At 47.5% G+C, this 22,191-nt stretch overlaps 1 protein-coding gene across 13 annotated transcripts in view; it reads right to left on the reverse strand.

Annotated features, from left to right (window-relative positions):
• Window positions 1-22,191, reverse strand: part of LOC105034911 (uncharacterized) — a 167,883-nt gene that overhangs the window by 72,171 nt on the left and 73,521 nt on the right. For all 13 annotated transcript variants that reach the window (XR_012137381.1, XR_012137380.1, XM_073249766.1 and 10 more), the window contains one exon: window positions 6,637-6,739. Coding sequence is in view for 11 of the 13 variants with exons in the window: in XM_073249766.1 (XP_073105867.1) it covers window positions 6,637-6,739 (103 nt within the window). In the remaining 2 variants the exon portion in view is untranslated. The remainder of the gene's footprint in view (window positions 1-6,636; window positions 6,740-22,191) is intronic.

The following is a 22,191-nucleotide window of genomic DNA, read 5'->3' on the forward strand; positions in this document are numbered from 1 at the left end:
CGATCTAATCCGACTCTCCTTCGAGGAATCCTGCAAAATTAGTCAAAAATCGAGTGGGGATCCTCCGGTTCTTGACCCTCCGATGCCAAGTCAATTCAAGCCTCAAGAACAGAGGGTGGAAAAGAGTAGAAGAGCATGAGAAGAGGGTTTGACTGGAATGGGAGAGATCAGACTGAGTGAGAACTGGAGTTCTTCAAGAACTAGCAGAGATCCCATCGATAGAGTCTCTCCTAGTCCTAGAATTGTGAACATACCGATGGAGGATCCTTGGCCCCTTCATTTATAGAGGGGCTAATGGGGCTACTACAAAGTTTTAGACCGTTAGAGAAGTTTGTTAGGCCGTTAAAGAGCCACCTGTAAGTGAGCCGATGTATAGTTGTATATATTAGCTTGAAATGAGGTCATACCTGACTGTATTTGCCAACTGTATGTGAGATCATGGCCAGCTGTGGCCCAATTGTAAAGATCGTGGCGGGCTCTCACAGGATGACGGCTGCCGCTAATGTAGTAATTCACCTCGACAACTAGGGTGAAATAAAGACTCAATCGAGAGATCTGTCATCTCGGATATATGGGGCTTCATGATTCAGATCGGTAAATATCGGACCTCAATGTCCACTTATCAGCAGATTAATAAATCGCAATTTGGTGCCTTGAGATTGATAATTCTTTGATCTCATATGATGATGCCACATGGTTTGGGGTCGATTTAGTGCACCAACAGAAAATAAAGTTGAACATAAATTATTTGAATTTTGTTCACTGTTGCTTTATGATATTGTGATGAGATGCTTTGCATGCTTGTGGAAAAAATTTTTCATAGGTATGTGGAGTTGCCAAGACCTTCGACTCACGATCTCGGATCGGGGGCGTGACATTAGTATCATACATGAAAGATATATATGCTCACTTGTAGATAGGTGGCAGCTTCGGCCTGATTTTGAATTATCGATAAGAATTTCTCCAACCCATAATAAGGTGGTATATGTGGCCTCATTCAAATTATGGATGAAGATTAAAGTGGCCCCTTGGCCAAGTGGTAAATGTGGACCTTGCGGATTATCTAGCCTTACCTAGGCAATAAAATTACTTAGAGTTATGTGGCCTCAACTGATTTACCAGGTGAGAATTTTATGAGGCCTTATCTACAGTAGCAAGGAGGATTTGTCTTAGAGGGTAAAAAGAACAAAATATGAATTTTCTAATAAGAAAACATGATCTATGTTAATTATCTAAGATATTCTCCCCAAATTTTTTGCTCTTTTCATACGACTTAGATCATCAAGGTTTGTTGTGCCCAAGGATCGACGACTCGAAACCAGGCCTCGTGCTGATAGGCCAAGATACGAATCAGTGCATCCCCGTGCCAGATTCGAACCGACACGAAAACGGACATTAACCAGAGAGGAAAAGAGAGAAAGAGAGAGGAAGGAAAGGAGAGGGAGGGAAGGAAAAGAAGTCCGCCAGAGATGCCAATGGTGGCCATTAGAGTCGCTGAGAAAAAATGAGAAGTCCCAAGCTCCACGGCCCTCCACGAGAAAAAATGAGAAGAGAGAGATAGAGAGAGGGAAAGGGGATAGGAGGGGAAGGCGATAGGAAGGCGGCGGGGGGAGGGGGCCACCATGACTGCCAGACAGCCCAAAACATCTCCACGACCACCATGGATTCGAAACAAGGACTTCACTGTCTACTGGATTTTTTAAAAAACCTGATGAAAGAGGGTCCGAAGCTCCTATTTCGAACAGCAGTGGTTACAGGGGTGTTTTGGACCATCCGACAGTCACAGCAACCCTCCGATGGCCTCCCCGTCGCCTTCCCTCCCTCCTCTCCCCTCCCTTCCCTTCCCCTTTATCTCTCTCTTTTCGCATCTTGAGAAGAACCATGGAGATCCAAAGGCTCAACAGCCCTCCAGCAGCTTCGACGAGCCACCATTGACCTTTTCCCCTCCTTCCCTCCCTTCCTCTCTCTCTCCTCCTCTTTCCTTCTCTCTTGCTCCGTTTTTACTGATGTTCTAAATCGGACATCCAAACCGCACTCGTTAGCTACTGATATGGTTTGGCACACCCCGAACAGTCTGATTTAGACCGATTCAGTGAAACCTGATTGTACTGTACCGAATCAGGTGGTATGGGGCATAAACCACTAGATCGGTTTGGTACCGGAACTAGTATGCAATTGGTGTCTGTACGTTGAACCAATCCCATACCGACATAGTAACATGTTGGCATCAATATGGGGCCCGATATTAAGACAACAAACTGTGACTTAGATAGTTTGGACATATACAACATAGGCCAGGGGATGCACCAATGTGCAGTAATATGATGTAGTGGTAAGGTTTTAAATCCGATGGGACAAAGATCAGTTTCTCAATGGACAAAGATGTCCCATCCCATCGCAATAGCAATCTCCGTCATGCATCCCGATGGATATCCTCCATCTTTCTCCCCTTCTTTCCTTTCTTTCTTTCTTTTTCTTCTTTTTCCTTTCTTCCTTTTCTTTCTTTTCCTTTACCATCCTTTCTTTCTCTTTCCTTTTTCTTTCTTGTTCTTCTCTCTTCCTTTCTTTTCTTCATTTTTCTTCTTCATTTCTTTTATTTTTTTCCTTCTCTTCATCTTTCCTTTTTCTTTCTTTCCTTCTTTCCTCTTTCTTCTTCTCTCCCTGCGTGAATGAGTTTCGAAGTTCTGAGCCCATCTCGATCCTATTTTCTCATAGGAATGTGACAGAATAGCTAAGATGCCCCCCATCTCGCTGAGACGTAAAACCTTGGTAGTAAGAAAAGAGTTGATAATATCAAGGTTTTGCATTCCGACAGTACAGGTGGTGTCCCGACTGTCCTGTTCCATTTCTATGAGAAAATGGGAATGGGATGGGCTCAAGACTCCAAAACCCATCCACACAAGGAGAGAAGAAGAAAGAGGAGAGAAGGAAAGGAAGAAAAGATGAAGGATCTTACCAAAAAAAAAAGATAAAAGGAAAAAAGTGAAAGGAAAGAACATGAAAAATGAAAAAAAGAAAGTAAGGGAAAAGAAAAAGAAAGGAAAAGAAGGTAAAGGAAAAGAAAGCAAGAAAGGAAAAAAAGAAAGAAAGAAAGGAAAGAAGGGGAGAAAGATGGAAGATATCTACTAGGATATATGATTGAGATTGCTATCGAGGATAGAATAGCGGGATGTCCCATTCCATAGGAAAATCGGGACACCTTCGTCCCACGAAATTTAAAACCTTGGTTGATATCTCAACATTTTCTAAAAGATATAGCCCTAAACCAAGTAGAATAGAAGAAAAGGATTCATATAGCCAACCCTAACTAGTTTGGGATGAAGGCTTAGTTAAGTTTTAAAGTTTTAATTTCAATAATTTGCTTGATATAATCCTATGGAACTTTTGCTTGAACATTTCTATAAATCTTATTCATAAGTTATATGCTAAATACAATTTATTTAGTTAAGATATAAATTCTTAGACTATAGCAAAGTTGCTTATTGAGCTGGGTTGCTCACTCTCCATTACAACTAAACTTTTTAGAGCAATTAATGAGAGCTGAACTAAATTGTGAAGTACAGAGTAATCGATAAAGAATCAGCTGTGAAGGTGCATTTTGGCATCTAGTGACCATTGGGACAGCCCCAACCAAAGTATGCAGTCTCGGTATTGGGCCCTATACTAGTACCATCCTATTATTGTGTCGGTACATCCCATACGATTGCTGGTTTGGCATATTAAGTATCAGTACGCCCCCCATACCATGTACCCATTCGGTACCTATAGCGCAGTACGTCCTGTACCACCTAGTTTGGGATGGTATAGCATCTATTGGCACCAATTATATAGTAGATTAGCATGCATTGTTCGTTTTTGACATTGAAGGTGATGATAATATGTCATAATTTTTTATTCAGCTTAGTTATGCTTCATATGATCATTTGGTTTGTTTAAGAAATTTTTTAATATTACTGCTATATTTGCACCTATTTTACTGACAATGATGGTCACAACTCACGATTTGAATGAGTTTGCATTTCAGGTTGCAACACTTCAAAGTTTAGACCATGTTTGCCAATTACCACCAAAACAAACTACTTATAATGTTTATAGTCATGATGTTATTTGCTATTTTTAGTCACCATCACAATCACTAATTCACTATCATTCATCTTTTCACCATTCAACGATGCTATAACTTGAATTAATTTGCATTCCATGAATAACTACCATATTTTCCTTGAAAATTCCTCCATCTCCTAGGAGATAAAAAAGAAAGCACTCTCTGCCACAAGTGTCGAGCAAGCATCAAACAAGCTTAAGCCTCTTTTCTGATGGTTTGGCCTTAGCATCTGTATAATAATATGGAGTTCATTGTTGATATTTCACCTTGCATGTATTATTTGGTATAGAGAGTTAGCAATTAATTGTTTCTATAATTTTACCAAGACCATGGAGATTCATTGCGACTTCATTAGACATTATTATTTCCTTACAATGCCTCCTCACCCCATATTTCCATCACTCTCCAACTTGTTGGCATGTGTAATAGGTCATGTAGTCTTCCTCTTTAGCAAGATCCTTTTATCTAATCTACCATGAGTTCAAGAAGAGTTTTTGATGAATGAATAAGATTTCTCATGTATCCTTGTATTTCTGGATATGTAAATTGTGATGACCCAAACAATATTGTACAACTGCAACATGAATTGATGATGGCCCCTAGAAATGGATTCACCCATTTCATGCTTCTTTCCAACGTTTGTTCTAGTAACAATGACCTACATTCATGAGTTTAAATTGGGATTTTTATAAGCCCAAGCGGCCTTTTGAAATGAGTCTATCTTACTGAAGCAAGGTTTGCCGTCTTGGTACCAGACTCCACACCAATGCCATCTTGTCACTGTGTCGGTATGCACAATAGGGAGGCCGGTTCGGCATACTAAGTGTCAATACTCGGTATGCCCTTCGTACCATGTATTTGTACCAAACTGGTGCCTACGGTACACCCTCCAATTCGGTATGGTATGGCGGAACTTGTACTGAACATTTTTTGGTCACTTTATATGCCAACCTAGCAAATTAGACAACTAAGGTAATTCTCAAATGTTAATACCTAGAAGAAATCTATAAGTTAATTGTGGATATTATGATAAGGTTCATGGTTTTAGCAAATATAAAAGTTCAAATTTGGTGTTAAATTAGCTCATTTTTATCAATAACTATGGGTGACAACATCATTTATCAATGTTCCTTCCTATGAAAATATTTACAAGCAAATGAATAAGAATCTAGTTAAATGAAGGTGCTAGCAAGATTATTGATTAAATCTCTTGGTAATTGTAATAGAGAGTAGACAAATAGAGATAATATTATGTCTTGCCTTCATCAAAGGTGGGAGAGTTAGGGGTACTAGGAGAAGGCCACCTATCCTCGAGCCCAAAATTTCCTATAGACCTCTACCTAGAAAAAAAAATCTCGTTATACAATGATTGATGGACTATAAAGGGATATTGTGATATTGTGCAATGGAGGGAACTATCAGATATCATATGCAGTTGCTTGTAATCTATTCCATCAAGATCTAATCTACATGTTTTATCTCAAGGACTAAATACCCAAATGACTTGAAGTTTATGATTGGGAAAGTCCCAATGAGGTTAGAATAGGCTATCTATGACACTAAGGAAGTGATGATTAAAGCAAGGTTTTCAGTCTTGCACTGGAACCTATACCAATAGCTTACTAGTATGAGCATTGGTGCAAAACACCCTCGTACCAACATGATAGACTGCTGGAGGCATGACAAAAACCATACCACATGTTGGTATAGTTTCCACACCCCTTATCATACCTTATCAGGTTGATGCAATATGCCCGGTACCTGGCAATATGGGTGGGTACAAAGTACAAAGAACCTTCAATCAAACCAACAACCAAAAATGTGTCTTAGAGCCTCGGACTAATGCACATTCCTCTCTAAGAATTGTTCTCTCAATAAAAAAAAAAACTACCATGTAGGGCTAGTTTGGATGACTGAGCCCAAAATCCCATAGGAATCGTGGGTTTGGACCTGCACAACCACCTAAATCGGGCTTTTTTCTTTTTTTTCTCTCTATGGGATTCAGGATGGCCCACTACAATGGTTCTGTGGGTATTTGCAAAGGCAGGCCTAGCCCAGTCCAATTTAGGTGGTTGTATTATCCCAAACCCACAATTCCTATGGGATATTGGGCCCAGTCATCCAAATAGACCCATAAGGGAAAGCAACAAGGTTTGATTGTCAAGAAGAAATGATGGAACTCAAACAATGGAGCATATGGAGTCAAGCGAGGATGCCTGGAGAATTTTCTATCTCCTGCTGGCCTCATCCAACCTGCCTTTTGAGCTCTACATCAAGGTCAAGGATAAGGAATCCTAACAATTAATTCTAGGATGCAAAAGGCCCAATTTAAAGCTTGATATGACATGTTTATTACAATGTCAGCACTGTAAATCAAGCTAGCATACAAAGTCAATGTACTTACTTTCTACTATAAACTTTTCATACAGCATTATCCAGCCACACATTTGAAGTTTTTGGTGTAGAGGTGAATAGGAAAAGAAAATAATCTAGAATTAGCAAACAACACAAAACAAACTAAATATCTTCACCTTTGTATGCATAACTACGTTTTCGAAGAATTTTGGAGGCATATACTTGCAAGACTTTTTGCAACATTGCCTCCAGGCCAGGCTTATCCCCATCTTCTTTTGCCTACAAATATAAAAAAATGGATTAATGGTTGGAGAATGAACCTAATGCATTCCTAGGAATCATGATGACACTTTGTTAATATTATTCAGTATTGAGTGCAGAAGGCAATGCCTAGAAAGGTTAATCCCTAACCAAAATATATGCAAGAAGACATGCATATATAAAAAAGTGAAGAGCTTCATATGTCAGGTTGGCTATTTAGTTGATGAAAATTCTAACAATGATCCTATTCACACTTCAAAAACATATGGCTAATACAGCATGGAAAACTATTAGATGTACCACAGGTACTAAGTTCATTATCCACACATAATTTCATAAAATACTTGTCCCGAGGTTCATATGGTCTATAAAGGTTAGTGAGGTCACAAAAAAGATGGGGGAAGAGAACTAAAGAAACCACAGCCAACAATCACTTCCCCTTTTGCATACAAAGAAGGTCAATTTATGCTATTAGTAGAGCACAAGCAATAATCGAAAGAGCTAAGCAACCATGTAGAAGGTGTTAGATCAAATAGCATAAAACTGATAATTAGAAGGACTATGGGATATGGATAGGTGAGAGTTAATGAGAGATTCAAAACAGGAGATATACAAAAATGCCCTGAACAAAAGTACAGTACAGATGTATTGGAGAGACATTACAACTATAAACTTTGCATGTAAGTACTTAAATTGTGAACAAAAAAATGATAACTAATTACAAATCAAAGTATCAAACTATAAATTTGCATATCAAATTTATCTGGCTGTTGTTTTAAGAGATGCCATGTTGTTACCCAATCAATCCTTTAATTTGGGTTGCATAGTTTCTTCAATCTCAGTGGCTGTGATAGAATCAAAGGAAGACCAAGCCCTATGAAAACTTGAAATCAAGAAGCAATAACAGAAAAATAAAGAAAATTAATGGATATAATGAAATATAAAGGCAATCTGTTAATTAACAGTCCTCAAATGCATCAATTGCTTCCTCTTTACAAATCTTGTCCTTGCAATATAATTAGTAGTGTACATGTTCTATTCCCCTGTTGGATCTACAGAACTTGATCATGAAGACCAACAAATATCATTCTAGCATTGAGACCATCTGATGGTGGTTTTGAAGAACGTCTATGAACAATATTAAGACTTCCAATCATTTATAGGATGACATACAACAATGGAACAGAAGAATCAGCAAAGAAGGTATCAAGGCATCCTTGAAGTGTTGGATCTTTGTTGGTCTTTTCTTCAACAGCTATATCCTCTGGTTACTCCCCCAGTAGCTCATTTATTGCTGGATCTTGTGTTTTTCGCTCCAACTATTGATCATCAATAAACTGATCTTACATTATTGCTTTGGAAGTGCATTCTTCCACTATAGGCTTCTCTAATTACAATGTTTTGACTGCAGAATCTTCCATTCCAGCAGGATTAACTTCAATGTGTTAAAAGACCTACTTGCCTCATAAGAAGTTCCTCTGGTATATCTACTACGGCTCTAAAATTTGTGAGCTATTATTTACATTTGTCAAACTGTGATCTATCAATACGCATGGTGCTACAATTCTCCCGCTCCAAAGTGCCAAAAAATTAGACATGAGTTTGGAAGGAATAAATATCAAAGAAAATGGAAGAACAACAAACACAGTTCAAAATCAGGCAAAGACAAAAGAATCGAGTTGCTCTACTCTGAGGGGAACTAACAGCCTGTACGAGTAATACCATGACTTCAAAAAAAATTCTGGGTGCTGTCCAGAAATTTCAGCAAGCAAACAAGGCCTCTGAGGCATCGTCTGATCCTTAGACTTAAATTTCCTAAAGTCCCATTGTTAATTGCAATAAAGAGATCACATTATTTGGTGTCAAAAAAATTTTTGAAAGGAATATGCCCTACAAGCCAATCAAAATTTGTAGTTTGATAGGTTTTCCTCATAATCTTTCAGACTCATGTAATTGACACTTTATAAAAGGCATTTTTTTTTCATCATGGGCTGCATCTTATTTTTGTAATGATTATGATGAACTCCATAAATTAGGGCAATGGCTTTAGCATTATGATGAGATCGTACCTATGAGATCTAAAATCCAAAAAAATCCTGATTTAGAATATTCCTAATCATAGGAGCATTGAGTAGGAGATCATTGTTCCGGAAAGACCGGCACTTCCTATGTATGCTCGATGGAGAGGGTGGGTGATCTCATAAGCCACTTGTGTGAGACACTAATACAAGGATGTGGATATTCATTAGAGAACGAATTCACTGATTTGATCCGATTTAAGAAACATCTTATGGAATTTACTTACCTGTCAAAAAATGTTTTCTTATAGTGAGAGTTGTGCATGTAATCCTTTGACCTGAGACTAACCATAGAACCTTGCATACATAAATCCGTATTTTGGTTCATACTCATTCATAACTTAGTCATGTACGGGATGTTCTGGATATGGTGGAATGTGTATGGAGGTTGTGAGTAGGTCAACATGAAATTGATCACTCCTGGTAAGAGGAGATCGCATCCTACTTGCTCTAATCTACTAATAATTCAGGGAGTCTTTGATCAAAGCAAGAAGAAAATTAGAAAAGATTTTTAATATTTTATTAATTGAATCATCATCATAAGATTAAGAGAAATATAAATATGATATTGGATTTGACATGATTCCATATCTAGAGTCATATTTGAGATGCAGATTGATCACAGGATCGAATTGCATGGTAACTTACTACTCAAAGGTATATTTGGAATTTCTATCAAATTTCATATCTTCTGAGTAGACATGATATATTGCTAGACGTCAATCTTGTCTTGTGGATTTGATTGAATTAAAGAGTTTAATTCGATCGTCAATTAGAAAGGGTTCTAATTGTTGAAATCGGGTTAGCTCGATTGGACCTAAATCGGTTAAATTGAATTCTAATCAAATCAGATCAACTTGCACTCGGACCAACTGCTGGCTAGATGTGGAACCCAATGGGTCACACACAAAGAAAATTGATCAGAAATCTAATTGGATTAGATCATGTTTGCAAGATGAACATGCTAGCACATGTTGCGAACCCTAGCTCCTTGTTTCGAATCGAGTTCGAATTTGGTACCGGATTGGGCTAATTAAATCCAAATTAACTCAAACCAAATTTGGATCTGAGTTGGGTCAACCCTTGGCTAGTTGAACCAAAGAATTGGTGCCACAAAACCAGCATCCCATGCACCATGAATTTTTTCTTACGCGTGGGGTTTATCTTGTGCACAAGTAACGAGTTGGCGTCCCATGAGATGGGATGCCCCGTTCCTCATCCTTATCCAATTATTTCACGATGAAATAATTTATGAAGGTTTGTGATCTGATGCTAGGCGCAGAAGAGTCCTTCTGTGGCTAAATCACTTCATGAGTTAATTGTGAAAATTGTGAAAACCTAGCTAACCTTAATCCATGCGCCTTATATAAGAGTCCATATTGTTATGGACTCTTATCCATATGTCATGCCCCTTTTAATCTGATTTTTTCTCCATGCCTACTTCTGATTTGCGCCTCCCTTATGGACCATTAGATGGTGATGTGCGCTGATCAATGGTGGAGAAGTGAGGCGCCAAAAATGAGGTGGCACGACTCTTCGGAGAAACACCGAAGAATTAATTCCGAAGAGTCCTTCTGCGTGAAGCGACTCTTGGAATTAATTCAGATAATTCCACGTATCAGATAAGACTTGGATCGGTGTTTCAAAGGTGGAAGGGTGTGATTTTTGGGCATGGAAATTGGGTTGAAATGGCACGAACGCATCCGGTCTTTCGATATAAAAGGGGATGCGCGCTGGGGTTCTGAGGCATTCAGAATTCGATTCGTATCTCTTCTTTCTTACACCTCTCTCCCTCTTGTCCAATTATTCCCTTCCTTCCCTTATTAGGAGAAGTCCTAAAATAGTAAGAACAAGTCCAATTTTAGGACAAGGGCCTACGAAGAGATATAAGAAAGACAGAGAGACAAGAAAGGTAGAGATAGGAAGACTAGAAAGAGAGGAAGCTCAGAATTTCTGCTACCCAAAGAAGTTCTTGGAGGAAGAATTCAGAGGGAGGAACCATCTTAAAGAGTTGGTGTCTTGATCAAAGTCCTATGTGGATCACAATTGGAGGACGAACACTTGGGCGCCTGGTGGAGGTTTTGCCGGAGTTTTGGATAAGCATTACAGATATTCCTTTATACCTTCAATTATACATATAAAATGTTTCATATGATTGTCAATCATCAAGAAGGTCCTGGTTTAGGGGTTAATGTTTAGGATTTCTTAGCTTAAATTTTGAAATCCATGCTCGCACTGTGCTATCATAACCCTACAGTGATATTAGAGCCGGCCTTGCTTGATTCAATCATATATAGATAATGCATGCAATGATTCATGCTATGTAAATGTTCATAGTTTAAAATTAATTATGCTATGTGTTGGGTATAAAATACCCTCGGCCGAAGTTCTTGGCAGGATCGACCCTCGCAAGTCTCTTCCGACTTTCGACTACTGTTGGTGAACTCCCGTCGCTCCGCCCGGACTCCTACGGGAGCCGGGATCCGTCCACAACTTCTACAGCAAGGAAGACTCCGCCCGGACTCCTACGGGAGCCGGGCTCCGTCCACAACTTCTACTGCAAGGAAGACTCCGCCCGGACTCCTACGGGAGCCGGGCTCCGTCCACAACTTCTACAGCAAGGAAGACTCCGCTCGGACTCCTACGGGAGCCGGGCTCCGTCCACAACTTCTACAGCAAGGAAGACTCGCTCGGCTCCCGTATCCGTCCACAACTTCTACAGCAAGGAAGACTCCGCCCGGGCTCCTATGGGAGCCGGGCTCCGTCCACAACTTCTACAGCAAGGAAGACTCCGTCCGGACTCCTACGGAAGCCGGGCTCCGTCACCGACTCCAACTGCTGGTAAGCCTTGTCCGGACTCCTACGGGAGCCGAACTTCGTCTTTGATTTCAATTGCAGGAAGGCTCCGCCCGGACTCCTACGGGAGCCGGGCTCCATCCACAACTTCTACTGCAAGGAAGACTCCGCCCGGACTCCTACGGGAGCCGGGCTCCGTCCACAACTTCTACAGCAAGGAAGACTCTGCCCGGACTCCTACGGGAGCCGGGCTCCATCCACAACTTCTACTGCAAGGAAGACTCCGCCCGGACTCCTACGGGAGCCGGGCTCCGTCCACAACTTCTACTGCAAGGAAGACTCCGCCCGGACTCCTACGGGAGTCGGGCTTCGTCCACAACTTCTACAGCAAGGAAGACTCCGTCCGGACTCCTACGGGAGCCGGGCTCCGTCCACAACTTCTACAGCAAGGAAGACTCCGTCCGGACTCCTACGGGAGCCGGGCTCCGTCCACAACTTCTACAGCAAGGAAGACTCCGTCCGGACTCCTACGGGAGTCGGGCTCCGTCACCGACTCCAACTGCTAGTAAGCCTTGTCCGGACTCCTACGGGAGCCGAACTTCGTCTTTGATTTCAATTGCAAGAAGGCTCCGCCCGGACTCCTACGGGAGCCGAGCTCCGTCCACAACTTCTACTGCAAGGAAGACTCCGCCCGGACTCCTACGGGAGCCGGGCTCCATCCACAACTTCTACAGCAAGGAAAACTCCGCCCGGACTCCTACGGGAGCCGGGCTCCGTCCACAACTTCTACTGCAAGGAAGACTCCGCCCGGACTCCTACGGGAGCCGGGCTCCGTCCACAACTTCTACAGCAAGGAAGACTCCGTCCGGACTCCTACGGGAGTCGGGCTCCGTCACCGACTCCAACTGCTGGTAAGCCTTGTCCGGACTACTACGGGAGCCGAACTTCGTCTTTGATTTCAATTGCAGGAAGGCTCCGCCCGGACTCCTACGGGAGCCGGGCTCCATCCACAACTTCTGCTACAAGGAAGACTCCGCCCGGACTCCTACGGGAGCTGGACTCCGCCTACAACCCCAACTGCAAGTAGACTGCATCCGGACCTCTACGAGAGTCGGACTCCATCTATTCCGGCTGCGGGAAGACCTCGCCCAAACTCCTGCGGGTACCAGACCTCGCTACCAACTCCAACCGAACTTCGGCCGACAAATCTGGACTCCCTGACAGGCCGTATTAACGGCCACGACCCTGCTCCACTCCCTGCGGCGGACCCTGCGTAGCTCCATTACTCCCTGACAGGCCGTATTAACGGCCACGACTCTGCTCCACTCCCTGCGGCGGACCCTGCGTAGCTCCATTACTCCCTGACAGGCCGTATTAACGGCCACGACTCTGCTCCACTCCCTGCGGTGGATTCTGTGCGATTCCACCACTCCCTGACGAGTCACGACAGCGAACGCCGCTCCACTCCCCGTAACTGATTCCACGTGGCGAGCCACGGTGATAGCCACGATCCCGCTCCACTACCCTCCGTAATAAATTCCTCCTGACTCTGGGCGGCCCACGACCAGACAGTTACAAGCGTCACCGTCAATCTGTTGCCCCCTCCGTCTATAAAAAAGGAACCCCAGATACGTTATTCGATAGGCCCCATTTTCTATCTTAAAACTCTGCTAAAATTTTCGTTCGAGCACTCCATTCTTGTTGAGGCAGAGAACTGACTTGAGCGTCGGAGGATCTTGCCGGAGCAACCCCACCTCCGGTTTAAACTTCTTTTGCAGGTCCCGGCGGCGACCGTGACTCCCTCGACTCCAGCTTCTCCGGCGCAAGCGGATTTTTGCACCAACAGGATTGGCGCTAGAGGAAGGGGCGCTGTGTCTTCGCAGTATCCTTATTCTTAAAGGAGTGCTCAACGGAGCCGCTTCCGGTCATCTTCTCCGACACCCACTCCTCCTTTCCCCCACTGGGTCTTCGCCCGATTTCTTCTCGCGAAGCATCTGCACAGCTACCCACGGTCTCCGCAGCCATATCTCAGGCCCCGGTCCCGCCTCTGGTTTCCCGGGCCCTGCATCCTCCGGCAATGGTCGCCGGCATAGAGTGGCCAGACAATCGGCCTCCGATGGATTTCGCCAACAACGTCTCGGGAGGATCCCGGCAGGAAGAAACCAACGTACCACCCGTACCCCCCAAGCGGCAAAAGACTGAAGAGCCCATAACCTTCACTGAAGAAGACGCCTAGGGAGTCCAATTCCCTCATAACGATGCGGTCGTAGTTTCCATGAATATAGCAAATTACGACGTCCGTCGCATTCTCGTCGACAATGGAAGCTCGACCGACATCTTGTTCTACGACGCCTTTTCAAGAATGTCCATCCTTGACGGCTACTTGAGACCGATTAGCTCCCCTCTGGTAGGGTTTACCGGCGACGCCGTTCCGACGGAAGGAATGATATCTTTGACTGTGGTCGCAGGTCGATATCCAAGGCAATCCAGGGCTCTAGTGAATTTCTTGGTGGTGAAGGCGCCGTCAGCCTACAACGCAATCCTCGGCCGACCTGGCCTCAATACTCTCCGAGCCGTCGTGTCAACCTACCATTTGAAGTTGAAATTCCCCACCAGCCAGGGGATCGGAGAAGTCCGGGGAGACCAAGCCCTGGCCAGGCACTGCTACAACATAGCCTTGCAAGGAAGCGACCAATCTGACCCCTGTCCCGTTAATGGATTGGTTGCACGCGATGACCTCACCGAAGAGAGGGGCACCCCAATTGAAGATCTGGTACCAATCCCTTTGAACGACGGGAATGCGGAGCATGTAGCGATGATCGGCTCCAACCTGGAGGAGGGGGTGCGGACGCGTCTCATTGATTTTCTACGAAGGAATGCAGACGTTTTGGCTTGGGTTCCAGCAGATATGCCAGGGATTGATACGGAAGTCATGGAGCATCGCCTGGCCGTCGATCCAAAGCATCGACCAACGAAAGAAAAAATCCGAAGTCATGCACCGGAGAGGCAGAAAGCGATAGCCGAAGAAGTGGACAAGCTCCTTAAAGCCGGGTTCATTAAGGAAGTCAATTATCCTGATTGGATTTCCAACGTCGTCCTAGTCAAAAAAGCAAACGGCAAGTGGAGGACGTGCATAGACTTCAAAAAGCTGAATAAGGCCTGTCCAAAGGACAGCTACCCCCTTCCCAGAATCGATCAACTGGTGGACGCGACCTCGGGGCATGAGCTCCTCACCTTCATGGATGCGTTCTCCGGCTACAATCAAATCAGAATGGCACCGGAAGACGAAGAAAAGACCGCTTTCATCACTAATCGTGGCCTTTACTGTTACAGGGTCATGCCTTTCGGCCTCAAAAATGCGGACGCAACCTACCAACGATTGGTGAACAAAATCTTCAAGGAGCAGATCGGCCGTAACATGGAGGTCTACGTGGACGATATGCTTGTAAAAAGCAAATCTTCCAGAGATCACGTCACCGACCTCGAGAAGACCTTCGATGCTCTCCGAAAATATAGGATGAAGCTGAACCCAACTAAATGTGCCTTCGGGGTAACCTCGGGAAAGTTCCTGGGCTTCATGGTGTCGGGGCGTGGGATCGAGGCCAACCCAGAAAAAATTCGCGCCATCCAGGAGATGGCCGCCCCAAAGTCAATAAAAGAGGTTCAGTGCCTCACGGGGAGGATAGCGGCCCTGAATCGCTTCGTCGCAAGATCGACCGAACGGTGCTTACCCTTCTTTCAAACCCTCAAGCAGCCCAAGAACTTTTGTTGGACCTCTGAGTGCCAACAGACGTTCGAGGAGCTAAGGAGCTACCTCGCCTCACCCTCGCTGTTGGCAAAGCCGGAGTCTGGGGAGGAACTATTTTTATACCTGGCGGTCTCTCCCATGGCTCTCGCGGCCGTCCTTGTCAAAGAAGAGGCGAAGGTCCAACGGCCGATCTACTACGTCAGCCGCACTTTGAGGGACGCCGAGACCAGGTACTCCAAATTAGAAAAACTGACTTTCGCCTTGTTGATCGCAGCCCAGAGGCTCCGGCCCTACTTTCAAGGGCACACCGTGACGCTGCTCACTGATCAACCGATCAAAGCGATTTTGCACCGGGCGGACGCCTCTGGAAGGATGGCAAAGTGGGCGATCGAGCTCACAGAATTCGACATCAACTATCGACCCAGGCCAGCAGTGAAGGCCCAAATACTGGCAGATTTCATAGTGGAGTGTACTATCCCAGAGGAGGCTAAATCTGAACAAAGCGAAATTGACGACTTGAAGTCCCGACCGAACTCCCCCAAAGAAGAAACGGATCCCCCTGATCGCTTTTGGACCCTCTATGTGGACGGGTCTTCCAACATGTCAGGCGCGGGTGCAGGCCTAATCTTGGTTAGTCCAGAGGGAATCGTCGCGGAGTACGCTCTGCATTTTGAATTCCCCGCAACAAACAATGGAGTGAAATATGAAGCTCTGATTGCAGGACTGAGGGTCGCCAAAGAACTGGGAATAGACCAGCTCCGGATCCACAGTGACTCTCAACTAGTAGTGGGATAAGTCAGCGGAAGTTACGAAGCGCGGGAGGACAGTATGGCCAAATACCTTGAGAGGGTAAAGGAGCTCGTCCCCGCCTTTAGCAGCTTCAACATCAAACAGATCCCAAGGTCGGAAAATACCAGGGCTGACCTTCTCTCCAAACTGGCAACGCTGGCTCCGGCCGAACTGCCCAAGGGCGTTCTCTTTGAAGTTCTAAAGCATCCGAGTACAGAAGAGTCGCGGCCCGTGATGGAGATTGACCACGAGCCCAGCTGGGTCGACCCCCTGATAATCTATCTCAGAGATGGAGTTCTCCCCCAGGATGCGAAAGAAGCTCGGAAGCTTCGGAACCAAGCCTCCCGGTACATCCTTTATGAGGGCAAATTGTACAAGAGATCATACTCCTTGCCCCTCTTAAAATGCCTCCGGCCTTCGGAGGCTGACTACGTCTTGTGGGAAGTGCATGAAAGAATCTGCGGAAACCATTTGGGGGCTAGATCTTTATCCCACAAGTTGCTCCGCCAAGGGTATTACTGGCCGACAATGCATCATGATTCGATCGAATATGTCAGAAAGTGCGATCGATGCCAGAGATATGCTAACGTCCAGAGACAGCCCGCCACCGAGCTCACGCCCTTGAGTGCCCCATGGCCTTTTGCACAGTGGGGGATGGACATCCTTGGCCCCTTTCCTATGGCGTCTGGGCAGAGGAAGTTCCTCCTTGTAGCAATCGACTACTTCACCAAATGGGTTGAAACTGAACCACTAGCAAAAATCACAGAAGCAAAAGTACAAGATTTCATCTGGAAGTCGATCGTGTGTAGGTTCGGTCTGCCTAGGACCCTAATCACTGATAACGGACGGCAATTCGCGGGAGCAAAATTTGCCAAATTCTGCGAAGATCTGAACATCTCCCACAACTTCACGTCGGTAGCCCATCCTCAGGCGAACGGCGAAGCTGAGGTGACTAACAGAACCCTTTTGCAGGAAATTAAGACAAGGCTCGAAAAGGCAAAGGGAACTTGGGCGGACGAACTTTATCATGTGCTGTGGGCATATCGAACTACCAAGAGGCTGCCCACGGGGGAAACCCCCTTTGCTTTGGCCTTCGGTACGGAGGCCGTCATCCCAATTGAGCTTAAACTCCCATCGGCACGAGTCGTAGCATTCGACGAACACCAAAATTCGCGAAGTCTTAAAGCCAACCTCGACCTGCTGGAAGAAAGACGGGAGATAGCTCAGGTTCGAATGGCAGCCTACAGACAGAAAGTCGCTCGATACTACAACATCCGGGTCAAGAACAAAGTCTTTATAGCAGGAGATCTAGTACTTCGACGAGCCGCCGTCTCACTGCCTCAGGATCGAGGGAAGCTCGCCCCAAACTGGGAAGGCCCGTACGAGGTCAAATAGGTAGTTCGGCCTGGAACTTATTATCTTAGGGAGCTCGGAGGAGCCGACCTCCCGCGACCATGGAGCTCGGAGAACTTACGAATGTACTACCAATAACTTCATTTTAACTAAAAGTTATATATTTGCATGTCTTTGGTACTATCCTACATCCACAGGATAATCCAAACAAAATGTCTCAAAAACGAGAAGGAAACCTCGTCTCGACAAAGTCGAAGGCCCGGTTCCTTTTAGACCGAATAGGGGGAGAGGCCCTACAACGCCCATATGCGCCCACACAGCCCTGTTAGGGACAGGAGGAGAACCTCGCCCTAACTTGAGCAAAGTCGAAGGCCCGATTCCTTTTAGACCGGATGGGGGGAGAGGCCCTACAACGCCCATACGTGCCCCCACAGCCCTGTTAGGGACAGGAGGAGAACCTCGCCCTAACTTGAGCAAAGTCGAAGGCCCGGTTCCTTGTAGACCGGATGGGGGGAGAGGCCCTACAACGCCCATACGCGCCTCCACGGCCCTGTTAGGGACAGGAGGAGAACCTCGCCCTAACTTGAGCAAAGTTGAAGGCCCGGTTCCTTTTAGACCGGATGGGGGGAGAGGCCCTACAACGCCCATACGCGCCCCCACGGCCCTGTTAGGGACAGGAGGAGAACCTCGCCCTAATTTGAGCAAAGTTGAAGGACTGGTTCCTCCTAGACCGGATGAGGGGAGAGGCCCTACAACGTCCATACGCGCCCCCACAGCCCTGTCAGGGACGGGAGGAGAACCTCGCCCTAATTCGAGCAAAGTCGAAGGCCCGGCTCTCTTTAGGCCGGAAGGTGGGAAGGGCCCAACAACGCCCATATGCACGGCCACGGTCGCGCTAGAGACAAGAGGAGGATCTCGTTCTAACCAGAGCCGAGACCTGTTGCTACAGGAATGGGAGAAGAACCTCGTCCCGGCGTCAATTAAAAGTCCGGTCGTTCAAAGACCAGAGAAAAAAAAAAAAGAAAAGAGGAGAAAGAGGGGGGGACTTCCCCCAGCGGCCCCCTCGCAACAAAACTCCGCCCGGACTCCCACGGGAGCCGGACTCCGTCACCAACTTCGACTGCTGGAAGACTCCGCCCGGGCTCCCACGGGAGCCGAACCACACCCCGACTTCGCTTACGGAAGCCGAACTCCCGTAGCCTCAAGAACGGAGGAAAAATTCCAAGTGAAAAAGAAAAAAGGAAGGCGATGGGTCACGTCAACGACAAATGAAAAACAAGCAGCGTCCAAGATACTGAAAACCCTGTCTCGGCAAGGACTGGGACTCTCGTCAAGAACCCCAACTTCCAAGGAAGCTTTCAACACAAACCCAAGGTAAGAAGAAAAAGAGAGAGGAGGAGAAGGGAATGCAACAATAGCAGCGGCAAAGGAAAAAGCTCGGCAGACAACGGTTCGACGCAAAGTACGGACAAGGTAACAAAATCACCTCCTCATTTTTCGACTAACAAGATGTACGTTACAAGACCCGGAGGGCCGGAAAAGAATACATTATTACAAGGTTCGAGCACACGGCTTGGAAGGGATACACCGGAGGCCACTTCAAGCCGCAAACTCCTCTTCCCGTTTCTGTCCTTCCCAACCGCATTTTCCAGTGCATGTGACAAGCTTGTCGGCTCTCGCCTCCACCTTGTTCCGCTCCACCTCCGAAATCCCAACCCTAGGGGGAAAAGGATGGGATAGATTCCAGGGGGCAATAAGGGCAACGACAGCGTCGACGAAGACCTGTTTCAAGAAGAACCGGAGTTACCCCGAAGGCAGCAATGGCGCCAGAGATATGCGCCGTCACCGAATGCTCCATTGCAACCACCGTCCTAAGTGTTCCGGCAAGGTCGGCATGCGCTAATTCCACCGTCCCCGCAACAAGTTTTACTGCCCCACCTTCGACGCCGACCGCTTCTGGTCCCTCGGCCCCGACGACATCAAGGATCCCGCCACAGCTTGTGACGACAGCTCTGCCCTCTTGACCGGTGTCACCCCGTCCTGCTACTCCGAAATTCTCAGGCAGAACGCCTTCACCGGCTGTCCCCATTATTAAACCCCTGTTGTTGATGGAATTCTCCCTCGAGCCCCCCTTGAAGCGACGAGAACCTTCAACGGCCACTCGATGATCGGAGAACTCGCAAGCTGTTGTTCCCCTCCTTGCCCTCCTCCAAGCCCGTGGCATCCTCTTGAGGATGGCCTCTGGGGCGGAGGCCCTGGCGGGGGAACCCCTTAGAGAGGAGTCGAGGGGCTGGAGACGGCAGGGAGACGGCAAAGGCCGGCGTGGAGGACGCACGGAGCTAGCAGGGACACCGATAGAGTGGCTGGGTGGCAAAGCTCTCAGACGAAAGGAGGATGTCGTCCTTCAAGCGAATTAAAGCCCCCGGAGGAAGGATAGGGGGTTTAAATAGGCAGCGGATCTTAGCGCAATTATGGTGGCGAGTGTCCCTAGACCGACCGGTGCTCGCCACGTGTCCCGCGTGTCCCACTCGCCGCTACCGAGGGTTGACTGTTCACAAATTTTCATAGCGCGACGTTTGGGATCACGTCCCGGTGGGAGTTCCGAAAAGACTCTTCGGATCGCCCTAAATGGAAAAAGGGCTCCGGCATGCGCGCATTAAATGCCGACATATCCGAGGACGGTCGCGCGCGGACGTCAGGGGGAGAACTTCGGCTACGACAACATCTCTGTACTTCCTTCATTCGAAATTCAAACTCGGAAATAAGGGGACTGGTGTTGGGTATAAAATACCCTCGGCCGAAGTTCTTGGCAGGATCGACCCTCGCAAGTCTCTTCCGACTTTCGACTACTGTTGGTGAACTTCCGTCGCTTCGCCCGGACTCCTACGGGAGCCGGGCTCCGTCCACAACTTCTACAGCAAGGAAGACTCCGCCCGGACTCCTACGGGAGCCGGGCTCCATCCACAACTTCTACTGCAAGGAAGACTCCGCCCGGACTCCTACGGGAGCCGAGCTCCGTCCACAACTTCTACAGCAAGGAAGACTCCGTCCGAACTCCTACGGGAGCCGGGCTCCGTCCACAACTTCTACAGCAAGGAAGACTCCGCCCGGGCTCCTACGGGAGCCGGGCTCCGTCCACAACTTCTACAGCAAGAAAGACTCCGCCCGGACTCCTACGGGAGCCGGGCTCCGTCATCGAGCTCCGTCACCGACTCCAACTGCTGGTAAGCCTTGTCCGGACTCCTACGGGAGCCGAACTTCGTCTTTGATTTCAATTGCAGGAAGGCTCCGCCCAGACTCCTACGGGAGCCGGGCTCCGTCCACAACTTCTACTGCAAGAAAGACTCCGCCCGAACTCCTACGGGAGCCGAGCTCCATCCACAACTTCTACAGCAAGGAAGACTCTGCCCGGACTCCTACGGGAGCCGGGCTCCGTCCACAACTTCTACTGCAAGGAAGACTCCGCCCGGACTCCTACGGGAGCCGAGCTCCGTCCACAACTTCTACAGCAAGGAAGACTCCGTCCAGACTCCTACGGGAGCCAGGCTCCGTCCACAACTTCTACAGTAAGGAAGACTCCGCCCGGACTCCTACGGGAGCCGGGCTCCGTCCACAACTTCTACAGCAAGGAAGACTCCGCCCGGACTCCTACGCGAGCCGGGCTCCGTCACCGACTCCAACTGCTGGTAAGCCTTGTTCGGACTCCTACGGGAGCCGAACTTCGTCTTTGATTTCAATTGCAGGAAGGCTCCGCCCGGACTCCTACGGGAGCCGGGCTCCGTCCACAACTTCTACTGCAAGGAAGACTCCGCCCGGACTCCTACGGGAGCCGGGCTCCGTCACCGACTCCAACTGCTGGTAAGCCTTGTCCGGACTCCTACGGGAGCAGAACTTCGTCTTTGATTTCAATTGCAGGAAGGCTCCGCCCGGACTCCTACAGGAGCCGGGCTCCGTCCACAACTTCTACTGCAAGGAAGACTCTACCCGGACTCCTACGGGAACCGGGCTCCGTCCACAACTTCTACAGCAAGGAAGACTCCGCCCGGACTCCTACGGGAGCCGGGCTCCGTCCACAACTTCTACAGTAAGGAAGACTCCGCCCGGACTCCTACGGGAGCCGGGCTCCGTCCACAACTTCTAATGCAAGGAAGACTCCGCCCGTACTCCTACGGGAGCCGGGCTTCGTCCACAACTTCTACAGCAAGGAAGACTCCGCCCGAACTCCTACGGGAGCCGGGCTCCGTCCACAACTTCTACAGCAAGAAAGACTCCGCCCGGACTCCTACGGGAGCCGGGCTCCGTCCACAACTTCTACTGCAAGGAAGACTCCGCCCGGACTCCTACAGGAGCCGGGCTCCGTCCACAACTTCTACAGCAAGGAAGACTCCGCCCGGGCTCCTACGGGAGCCAGGCTCCGTCCACAACTTCTACAGCAAGGAAGACTCCGCCCGGGCTCCTACGGGAGCCGGACTCCGTCCACAACATCTACAGCAAGGAAGACTCTGCCCGGACTCCTACTTGAGCCGGGCTCCGTCACCGACTCCAACTACTGGTAAGCCTTGTCCGGACTCCTACGGGAGTCGAACTTCGTCTTTGATTTCAATTGCAGGAAGGCTCCGCCCGAACTCCTACAGGAGCCGGGCTCCGTCCACAACTTCTACTGCAAGGAAGACTCCGCCCGGACTCCTACGGGAGCCGGGCTCCAT

This window comes from Elaeis guineensis, chromosome 16 (assembly GCF_000442705.2).
Source record: "Elaeis guineensis isolate ETL-2024a chromosome 16, EG11, whole genome shotgun sequence".
Classification (NCBI taxonomy): domain Eukaryota; kingdom Viridiplantae; phylum Streptophyta; class Magnoliopsida; order Arecales; family Arecaceae; genus Elaeis; species Elaeis guineensis.